The 11629-nt window shown below is 41.6% G+C and overlaps 1 protein-coding gene across 1 annotated transcript in view; it reads left to right on the top strand.

Moving 5' to 3' along the window:
* The first annotated feature begins 1274 nt into the window (after nucleotides 1-1274).
* LRBA (LPS responsive beige-like anchor protein) overlaps nucleotides 1275-11629 on the top strand; it is a 576728-nt gene continuing 566373 nt past the window's right edge. Inside the window, 1 exon segment of the mRNA XM_065405711.1 lies at nucleotides 1275-1487. Within this exon segment, the coding sequence (XP_065261783.1) occupies nucleotides 1275-1487 (213 nt within the window).

Below are 11629 nucleotides of genomic sequence, written 5' to 3'. Positions count from 1 at the left end.
GCTTTCCACAGGTGCGGGCGCTCCCGGTCCCGTGGGAGCAGCGCAGCATCACCTCTGGAAATCAGGTCAATCAACGCTGTGGGGTCCGTGGGGCGCCTCACACGCGTCTGGGCGACCAATAAACGAACACTGAAAATGAATCCCCCACAAGAGAGCTTTCCCGGCCGCTCCGCCAGCCGCTAATCCCGGGCCAGGGCGGAGAGCAGGATTAGGTGGCTGCTGTACAGCAACTTCCGGCCCAGCGACCGCCTCTCCCTGCAACCAGAGCTCCTGCCCAGGCGGCGGGCCGCTGCGCGCGCCGCTCACCTGCGCACACCTGGGCTCACCTGGGCGTGCGCGGCCTCCGGACCCTGTGCCCTGCTCTGCGCCCCGCCCGCCTACCAGTGCCTGGCCGCGCAGGCGCACGGCTCCTTGCCCGGCAGCTCTCTAGGGGCTCAGCGCTGTCATGGCGGCAGAGAGCAGCCGCGTTTGCAGCCGAGGCAGGAAGAGATGGGGCTAATTGAGACCGCGGGGTGAGGCAGCGGCGGCTGAAACTTTCGGCTCCTTCCCGCTCCGGGAGCGGCGGGTGCTTCTCCGCCAGGGGGGCTAGCGGCGCAAGGGCTCGCGAGTGGGGCAGCAGAGCAGCCCGCCCCTCAGCCGGGCATTAACCCCCCCCTCCCCCCTTAGCGGCGCACGAGACGCGAGGAGGAGAATTGGGTGAGCCTGAACTTCCTTCCTGAGTGGTTTGTCGTTGCACCTGTGCGTGCACAAGCGGGCGAAGGGGCAGCGGGCTCTGCACGCTCAGCTGCGGCGGAGGTCGGAGCCCGGGAGCGGGAGGCATGGAGGGAATAGAGCCGGGCACAGGGCGCGTCGCCTTGACTCCCCTTTAGAAACCCAGCGCTGTCTGGGGGGCAAGTTCTACGGGGCGGGGGAGAGGCAATTGCTCGCCGTCTACTACCGTCCCTGTTTTGTGGGGCGAGGGAGGAGGTGGGCCACTGGTAACTTTGGGGGGACGTCTGCCTTGCAGGGGCTTTCAAACGACTGGACGTGTTGCCTTTCAGGGCTTTACGTACCTGCCTCGGGGCAGTGGGGCAGCTGACCCAACCCTGCTGTTGAGGAAAAGCCAAGCTTGGGCGAGCGTTCTCCACACACCCTGTACTTGGGGTATTTCGCAAGTTGGACCTGAAGAGAGAGTGAGCAAGAGACCCTTTCCCTGCCACTGAAATCACTCCTCATTGGCTGTGGCGGCTGTGCCTCTGGCATCTCAGCTAGTGATAATTTGAATTTAGCTAGCTATGGCTAGTGAAGACAAACAGGTTCTTCAGCCAACAGGTGATGGTGGAGGAGGAGGGAAAGGAGGAAGTGCTGCTGAAGTGGGGAGTACGCTGCAGCCCTTGAACCCAGGAGTCCCTATCCGAGGCATCAGGATGAAATTTGCAGTGCTGACGGGACTGGTGGAAGTTGGCGAAGTATCCAACAGGGATATTGTAGAAACTGTATTTAACCTGGTAAGCAGATCATCTTTCTAATGCTCTTTCTGGAGGTGGAAGGGAAAGTAACAAAATACACAGGCAAGAGAAGCAAGTAAAAACTCTGGGCACACTTGCATTATTTCCTTTTCTGACTCTCTTCTTTTCACTTATTTACATTCTTATGAAATACTTACTAATATATTCTAGCTAGATTCTCTTTTTTGCTGCTTACAACTTTTGCAGATGTTAAAGGTAATGTGTCTATGCATTATAAATTAAGCTTTTAAAAAAATTCTACACAGGTGTCAATCTCTTTTGCCTTGAGGGAAGCTGTAGCTTTTCCCAGTAGTAATTGAGAAACACATCAAAGTGTAATGTAGTATACATTGTTCAACATGTTCATTTTTAATTGAAAAAGACAGTATGGCAAACCGTGTTAAGTCTTTTTAAAAACTTTTCCATGAAGGTGTAATGTTTATGGGCCTGTCGCTAAAGGTTGTGAGTGAATAATCCTTTTTCTTTCCATTTATGCATGGAATTTTCATATTCTAAGGTGGTGGGAAAGCTATTTTATTTAAATATAGGTGTCAATCACACTTTGATTATTAGTAAAAGTTGTTGTTCACATGGTCTTTTAATTAACAGAGTAACCAGATGCATGCCATATTGATTCTGCAGTTCAAAATAGCAGTAGCTTAAAAAAAAAAAAAAAACCAAAAAAAACCCTTGTATTCTTTATTCAAGTATTTATTTAGGAAGTTTTAACAAGTTTACAAATTCTTGCCATGCAAACATTAGAGAGAAAACAATTATGAAAACTGAGCTTTTGTTTAGAGAAACAATATAATAAAACAGTAATATTAATCATCAGATCTCTCTCTGTTACAGGATGTTACCATCTTAGAGTGAGCATCTTTACACTACCATGACATGTGGTTTTAGCATAGACGTTTTGAATAGTTCATAACAAGTAATATTGAAAACTGAATGGATTTCTTGTTCTGAGTAATCTACAGCACAATGTTGTAATGAACTCTCAATACCATATTAAGCAAACAGTTGGACCAGTTTTGCCCGAATGTTTAACTCGCACTATATAAGGTGCCCAAGTGTTGGGTGTGCGTGTAACTGTTTTTCTTATTACATTTTTACAATGGAGCTCTACTTTTGCTTGTGGCCTCTAGAATCTGCTTGAATATGGATAATGAACATATTGGTGGTAGTCTTAGTTTTTTGTGCTTGCTTTAGATAGATGCCTGAGATTGAATGAGGCTTCTGTTCTGACAAACCAGGAAGTGGGAGCACATGCAACAAGTATAAAACTTGTAACAAGAAAAGGTCACTGTTACTGCAGAAAGTATATTAGGTGTTAATTACTATCTGTACTTGTAAATTTGTTAGTCTCTAAGGTGCCACAAGTACTCCTGTTATTTTTGCGGATACAGACTAACACGGCTGCTACTCTGAAACCTATCTGTACTTGAGTTATTTTGTTAGCAATATGCTTTTGCCTGTACTTCAGAGCTAATAATCTTAACATCTACATTTGTTAGGTCGGTTTAATGGCTTTTGACAGTATCTTAATTTGATTAGTCATTCTTTAATGTATAGTTTTCAATAAATTTGTGTCTGGGTTTTCAGATTAATAAAATATTTCCTGTTGACATGCTATTTTAGTATTAAAAAGTTACAGGATCAAGGAGAGAAAACAAATGAGCACCAGAATATTTGTGAGATTAATGTACACCTCCTAAACTTCAGAGAGGAGTAGAGGCAAGCCATAATCAGTAAGTTTCCATAAATGTCTCAGCTAGGAGACGCTGAATTCAGTTCTTAAAAGTATACTTTGCAAATGCTTATTCTAAAGTAAACTCAGCTTTAAAGCACATGGAGGGGAAGGGTCATAGGGAATGGCTGGTGGAGTCTTCTTTATTTAGGGCTCTAAAGGACAAATTTTACTGTCCAAATGTGAAGTTCCACCATATTCTGGCACATTGCTTTTCATACTTTGAGGATCCTTAGCCAAAGGTGAGTTGTCAGGGAGTGGCTGGGAGAGTTTGAGCAAAATTGCAGGAATACAGAAGCTACTATTCCCTCCTGCTGCTCCGTTTGAGTTCCTCAGTCCTCCCCTGCCCACTCTACCACAAGGAAGCATCATTTAAAGGTAATGGAGAGCCAGTGGCATTGGAACCCATGGTCCCTACTGCTCACAGAGCTTAGATGGCTTCTAACACTCTTTCATGATCAGAGTGCAGTTCAGGGGAAGCTGAGAAGCTAAACCACTATTAATCCCCAGTGAGAAGCTGCACCCAAGCACCACACCCTCTTCCCTTTAACAGCTTCACTTGCCCAAAGCCACAATTTCTTAAGAATGTAAGAACAGCCATACTGGGTCAGACCAATGCTCCAACTAGCCCAGTATCCTGCCTTCTGACAGTGGCTGGTGTCAGGTGCTTCAGAGGGAATGAACAGGCCAATTTATCAAGTGATCCATCCCGTATCATGCAGTCCCAGCTTCTAGTGATCAGAGGTTTAGGGACACCCAGAGCATGGGGTTGCGTCCCTGACATCTTGGCTAATAGCTGTTGCTGTACCTATTCCCCATGAACTTATCTTGTTCTTTTTTGAACCCAGTTCTACTTTTGGCCTTCACAACATCCACTGGCAATGAGTTCCGCAGGATGCGTTGTGTGAAGTAGTACTTCCTTTGTCTGTTTTAAACCTGCTGCCTATTAATTTCATTGGGTGACACCTGGTTCTTGTCTTATATGAAAGGGTAAATAACACTTCCCTATTTGCTTTCTCTACACCATTCATGATTTTATAGATCTTTATCGCATCCTTCTCTGTCATCTCTCTTCCAGCTGAGCAGTCAGTCTTTTTAATCTCTCCTGATATTGAAGTTGTTCCATACCCCTAATCATTTTTATTGCCATTCTCTGTGTTTTTTCCAATTCTAATATCTTTTTGGAGACCGGGCAACCAGAACTGTATGAAATATTCAAGGTATGGACGTACCATGGATTTATATAGTGGCATTATGATATTCCCTTTCCTAATGGTTCCTAACTGTTAGCTTTTTTGACTGCTGCAGCACATTGAGTGGATGTTTTCAGAGACCTATCCACAATGACTCCAAGATCTCTCTCTTGAGTGGTAACAGCTAATTTAGACCCCATCATTTTATATGTATAGTTGGGATTATGTTTTTCAACATGCATTACTTCGCATTTATCAACATTGAATTTCATCTGCCATTTTGTTGCCCAGTCACCCAGTTTTGTGAGATCCCTTTGTAACTCTTAGTTATGTCAAAAGCAGACTGCAGTCTTGAGTAATTTTGTATCCTCTGCAAACTTCGCCATCTCACTGTTTACCCCTTTTTCCAGATCATTTATGAATATGTTGAACAGCACTGGTACCACTACAAATCTTTGGGGGACCGTGCTATTTTCTGTTCTCCACTGTAAAAATGGACTGTCTATTCCTACCCTTTGTCTCCTGTCTTGTAACCAGTTACTTATCTATGACTGTCTACTTTGCTTAAGAGCCTTGGGCAAAGGACCATGTCAAAGGCTTTCTGAATGTCAAAGTACACTATATCCACTGGATCCCTCTTGTCCACATGCTTGTTGACCCCCCTCAAAGAATTGTTCCCCAACATATCATGTTCATCTGTGAGTATGATGATTCTGTTCTTTACTGTAGTTTCAACCTATTTGCCTGTTAGTGAAGTTAGATTTACTGGCCTGTAATTGCCAGGATCACCTCTAGAGGCTTTTTAAAATATCGATGTTGCATTAGCTATCTTCCAGTCATTGGGAAAACATAATCCCAATTATGCATATAAAACAATGGGGTCTAAATTAGCTGTTACCTCTCAAGAAAGAGATATTGAAGTCACTGTGGATAGTGCTGTGAAAACAGTCACTCAGTGTGCAGCGGCAATCAAAAAAGCGAACAGAATGTTGAGAATCATTAAGAAAGGGATAGATAATAAGAGAAAATATCATTGCCCATATCTAAATCCATGGTATGGCCACATATTGAATGCTGTGTGCCATCTCAAAAAAGATATATTGAAATTGGAAAAGGTTCAGAAAAAGGCAACAAAAAATGATTAGGGGTATGGAATGGCTGCCATATGAGGAGAGATTAATAAGACTGGGACTTTTCAGCTTGGAAAAGAGAGATGACAAGGGGAGGATATGATAGAGGTCCATAAAATCATAACTGGTGTGGAGAAAGTAAATAAGGAAGTGTTATTTACTCCTTCTCATAACACAAGAACTAGGGGTCACCAAATGAAATTAATAGGCAGCAGATTTAAAACAAAAGGAAGTATTTCTTCACACAATGCACAGTCAACCTGTGGAACTCCTTGCCAGAGGATGTTGTGAAGGCCAAGACTATAACAGGGTTCAAAAAAGAACTAGATAAGTTCATGAAGGATTAGTCCATCAATGGCTATTGGCAAGGATGGTGTCCCTAGCCTCTGTTTGCCAGAAGCTGGGAATAGGCGATCACTTGATGATTACCTGTTCTGTTCATTCCCTCTGGGGCACCTGGCATTGGCCACTGTCAGAAGAGAGGGTACTGGGCTAGATGGACCTTTGGTCTGACCCAGTATGGCCATTCTTATGTTCTTATACTTACTCTCTTGTGCTGATCGAATTTGAAAAGTGTCTTTTAAGAATGTTGTTGTGATGTGCTATGTGTCTCAATTACTTCCAGAGCAAATTATCTCATAACTTGTAAAAGGAGAAGTCTGCCCTTCTATCAGTCCTGCAAATTCAGCGTGAGATCTGAAAGTCCTAATGTGTTCCGTAACTAGTAATAGATTCTTCAGGTTAAATTTTAGCCCTCAGTAGGGGGTTGGACATAAGTAAATGAGGACAAATATTTCCCCCCTGAACTGGGCTTCATTCATTTCACTAACTTATAGCTGTATTAGTTCAGCAGTGATGATAGGAATAAAAAAACGAGGGGAACCATATTTTTGTTACCAAAGCAAGCAGACTTTGAACACGCACAGGGAGCAGAGCTGAATAGGAATGTGTCATTACATAGTCACTGTTCATAGCAGAACTACACTCTAAAGGAATGTCTAAACTAGGATGAAATGTGGGTTTTTAAACATGTTCTCAGACTTTCATGTAGACTGGGCAATTTGTATTTTACCATGTGCTAGCTGCTTAAGGGAGAACCCTATGAGGTTCATCTGCCCCAGCAAAAATAAAAGAGCAGACTTGACATTCCTGATAATTAATGGTTTTAAAGACAACTTTTGAGGCTTTCAGAATACATTATAAAGAAGTATAAAAAATTCATAAGCCCAATTTTTAAATATCCTTTGAAGGTCACTTAGAAAATAGAAATCCTGTCAAGTGATAATGCTGGCATAAGTAACAATAGTTCAGTCTAGTTATGCAGTAACTCCATGTGTGCTGAGAACAAAATCTTTAACCTTTGCACATTAATGTATTGGAAGATTCCAATATCTACTGAGTTATACTTCCAGCATGCTTGTCAAAGGAGTTGTTCATCCCTTGACCACCATTGGGACACTACTACACTCTTAGAAACTTTGAAATAGATCTGTTCCGTTTCAGACAGTACTTTCTGAGAGCCCAGTAGTTCAGCCCATATTGCATATGGTATTGCCTGTTTCATCATGCCTTAACTGCACATAGTTTAGTGAAGAAAATGCTGATTATCACAGTGTAACTGACACTTTATTGTGAATTATGACAATCATTAGAAATGTCATTCCAGTTCAAATATTAGTCTTTGAAATCATGGAAACCTCTGAAATCCAATAGGCTGCGCTGAGTTTGTATTGCTTATGAAATGCGATAAGGGTGTTTATTTTTTTAAATTAAGGTTGGACAAAATTGGGCTAAAGCAAGACATTTAATTAACATACCAATATTGAGAGGGTGTAGGCCCCCTTGAAGCAAACTTAGAAAACAAAATACAAACAAACAAAAACACCTGTACATGCTGTACAACTAGGAGGGGGAAAGAGTAGAGTGGGAGAGAACTAATTCCTATTGATACTCTTGCAGTCAAAAAGAAAAGTGCACAATTATAAAAGACAGTTTATCTTCTTACCATATATCACACAGTCACATACAGGTTTTCTGGCAAGGAAACAGCTTTATGTGAAGCATAGTTTGACTACCTACTTGTCAAGAAACTCTTGAAAGAATAGCAGACATTATTCTACAGTTGGCAGCATGCAAAATGTAAGATTGGCCAAAATGTGAATTTATAATTTTTGTGCTTAATGGAGGCAGAGGTTTTTAGGGCCTGGAAGAATATGAAGCTTCCAAATTCAGAGACTCTACTTTTCTACCTAGTGTCCCCAAGTTGCGTAACATTTTGCAGTATTCACTTTTGAGATTAAAATGATACCGTATATGAAACTAATGGACATGCTTAGTCAGAAGCTTGCCCTTGCTTCACCTTTTGCTATATAGATGTGCATCTTGCAATATCAGTCACACTCCTCTGTAGCGATGCCTCCTTCCTATCATGGGACAGTATTAGATATAACTGCTATTTTGGGTATCTTTTTCTGCAACTTTAGTAACAGACTGTCTGAAATCTTATTCATTGGCCAGTATTTGTTAATAGTCCCTAGTTATGATATCACTTTTCTTCAGTAGATCTCAAAGCATGTTACAAAGCTATGCTGCATTAACTTGTGTTGAGAAATAGACATCTATATGGCAAGATCCCTGACTGTCTTAAGCAACTGGCATTGCACACTTGCGTTCATCCCTTCTGATGGGATGAATGTGGTGGTATGTGTAATCAAGGACTGGGAATTTGTGCCAGGGTTTTGCTCAGGGTTTAAGTTGACTGACCTGCTTATGTTTGCTGGAGAAATGCTTAAACACTCTGGTCTTTCTTTGTTGTTGTGATCTGCTGCATCACCTTACCATATGTAAGTTATAAAAAGGAAGAGGACAAGAGCTGGTTTGCCCATGTGTAAAGGAAGAGGACCACTTTTTGGCACTTCTTAATCACTTGTTAAACATAACACTGTCAAAACTGATAGACTGACAGTTATTTGGCTTGCTTCCCTCCCCTTTTCCCAGTCTGTATGCAAAAGTTGTGATCTCTTGTGGGCTTTCTTTTAAAGGCCTGTTTTGTTTTTCAAGAGGCAGATATACTATTGGTCCTAATTCTTTCATACATTTAAAGGTCTGCCCCAAGAGATTGCAGGATCTTGGCCATAGTTTCTACTGCAATTAAGAGCAAGCCTACGAAGGCAAGCCAATGTGCAAATGTGATGGCAGAAAAACTTTGCTTTTTTTTTTGGTAAGGAAATGTCAGTATCTCAAGAATATGATATACCGTATATACTTGTTCATTAGCCCGTTTGTTTATAAGCTGCCCCCACAAGATGGTTAGGTAAAAATAGCAAAAACTGTATGACCCTTTCATAAGCCGACCCTATATTTCAGGGGTTGGCAAACTTTGGCTCCCGGCCGGTGAGGGTAAGCCGCTGGCGGGTCGGGACATTTTGTTTGCCTGGAGCGTCTGCAGGCATGGAGCCCCTCAGCTCCCTGAGGCCGCGGTTCGCCGTTCCCAGCCAATGGGAGCTGTGGGAAAGCTCCCATTGGCTGGGAACAGCGAACCGCGGCCACAGGGAGCTGAGGGGCTCGATGCCTGCAGACGCTCCAGGTAAACAAAAGGACAATGTATTAGATATTCAATTCAATGATTTCATAGAGTTTAAAATCATCACATTTTGGTGTAGACCCGTTTATAAGCCGACCCCCGTTCTTTGATGCGTCATTTTTTTTACCAAAAATATTCGGTTTATGAATGAGTATATATGGTAATTTATTGGCTTTGTATTGAGGAAGAAGGCTATGGGAAGGCTACTTCCCATAACTTAATTAAAACAAACAAAAAACCCCCACAACACTTGTCAGACCATCTCCTTCTGAAATTAATTCTGGGGGCTTCTTTTTCTTGTCAAATTCTTACTCCACTGGGACACATGCATAATGCGTTTATGAAGGAAAAATCAGGGTTTTTCCTTATAGAAACTGTTTTTTTTTTTTTTTTAACTTGTACCCAATTGTGTAAAAGGAAAAGCTGGAGTAGATTAAAATAAAATGAGCACCTTTACATTTACCACAGCTGTCAAAGTAGATCACTAGTTCCTCAGTAGGTATGCATTGTTTGGCCGAGCTTGATATGAATTTTTATAGCTTGTTAATGTTTTACTGTGCTAATCCAGTTTCAAAAGCAGCATTTCAGATTAAACGAAAGTGTGTATTGCAACTAAAGCATAATCTCCTCTAGGTAACTGGTGATTGCCCCTCTAGCTATAGTTATCCCTGTTCTGTCACTTCAGCCTACCTACAGTATGCATGATAAGGTAACAGGTTTTAGCTGAGTTAGGTTTGCAGTCTAAAAATCTCAGTAAACTAGTCAACTCACTACATTTATATGGTTATGCATAACTTCAGCTGTATGACTTGCCTTGATTTCCCACCAGTCAATGTGAGGCATAGAGTTAAAACTCAATTCAATACTTTCAAAATATTTCCCTTAATGTTCTTTCTGTTGAATTTAGCATAATATGAACCCACTAACTCTTAATTATGGTGGACGTATTTGTGCCAAGGATGACCATCTCCTTTCTCTTTCCTTCACCTCTTCCTCCTCAGTCATGCCGAAAATGAATTTGAGCATGCTTGTGAAGTGTTGTTCTTCTCCTTTTCACTCCTTAGTTCTGTTCCCCTGTGTACTTGAGCCGCCTGTTTACACTCTGAATCCAGTGATGATGAGAATCCAGTAACGGAACATGACTATCTCATAACTTCAGTTTAACAGTGTCTATCTTGTAGTGTAAATGAGACCTAATTGCGCCGTGAACCATGGCACAGGCTTGGTCAAAATCATTCATACACATTTGCATAATCGATTTACAACACTGACATTGAGTCACATACACTACCCCATTGAAATGTACCTTACTCGACTACAAATGCATGCATCGTTATGATGGTGTGTATATATATAGCTTGTCCAGGTGTTGGGAGAGAGTGTTACACCTCTTTTTCCTTTAAAAGGAAAAACCACAGCTACATGTTGCATGTGCAGGAATTCAGAGAATTTGTCTGTGAAGAAAAGGGCTGGGCCTGGTTCTGATTAATACCCCAGCACACATTAAAAGGGATGTACATATAATCTTTAGCTATCTGGTTTATGGAACTAGCCTCACCTTGTGGGACAGAAGAAATACAGTTGAAGAAAACTTCTTGATCAACTAAAACTTTGGCTTCTAAAAAACCATCCCTTTTAAGTTAATTTAGAAATAAGTTTGTTGGAAACCTTTTGAACACATGGTTTAAAACTCTGTGGGAAGATTTTTTTTTGTTTCTACAAAACTACTAAACATATTTGATAAGTGTAACGGAACTTCAAGGAGTGCTGTTTCCATACATGACTGTTATGGCTGATGTGTCACAATTACCCATGTAAATCCCATCTATTTAATCAGAGACTTCCCTAGGTTAACTTCTATTGACCAAGCAGCAAAATCAATTTCTCATCTCTTCTCCTTCAGATATACCACAGTCGTATTTAGCTCCAAGTTTACCTTCCTAATATGATTTTCTCATGGCAGTCATTCATTGGAAACTTGACCGGTTTAACCCTTCACTGTCTTCAGAGGTCAGTTCTCTGAAGCTGTTGACACCCTAAACTCTGTATTCATCACCTGTTAAAGTAGTGGTCTGGGTTGAAGACCCATAACATAGAGGTCTTTAACACTTTCTTAACCATCAAAGTATCTATAGATTTTTAACATATAAGACAGCTGAGATACTTGATAGATATCTAATTCACAAGGAGGGGTACACAGGTATGCAAGAGCAGAGTTAAGGTTCTTGGGGGGTATTACTTTTCCATACTTCCCAGTTTTTTGTTTTTTTTTTAATCTGAATGTTGAATTCCCTGTTTTTCTGGATTTTCAAAATAGTAACACTAAGCACTCACATAATGCGCTCCATCAAAGGGTCTTGAAGTGCTTAACACCTGCCTTCCAACTCTCCTAATGAGGTAGGTAAGCTTCCTCTTTTGCAAATAGGAATTTGGGCATTGAAAGGTTGTGCCTTGCATGGGAGGCAATGCAATCTAGCAGAGTAGGT

Source organism: Emys orbicularis, chromosome 5 (genome assembly GCF_028017835.1).
Source record: "Emys orbicularis isolate rEmyOrb1 chromosome 5, rEmyOrb1.hap1, whole genome shotgun sequence".
Lineage (NCBI taxonomy): Eukaryota > Metazoa > Chordata > Testudines > Emydidae > Emys > Emys orbicularis.
Note: the sequence above shows the minus strand (reverse complement) of the source record. Positions and strands in the feature narration are given on the sequence as shown.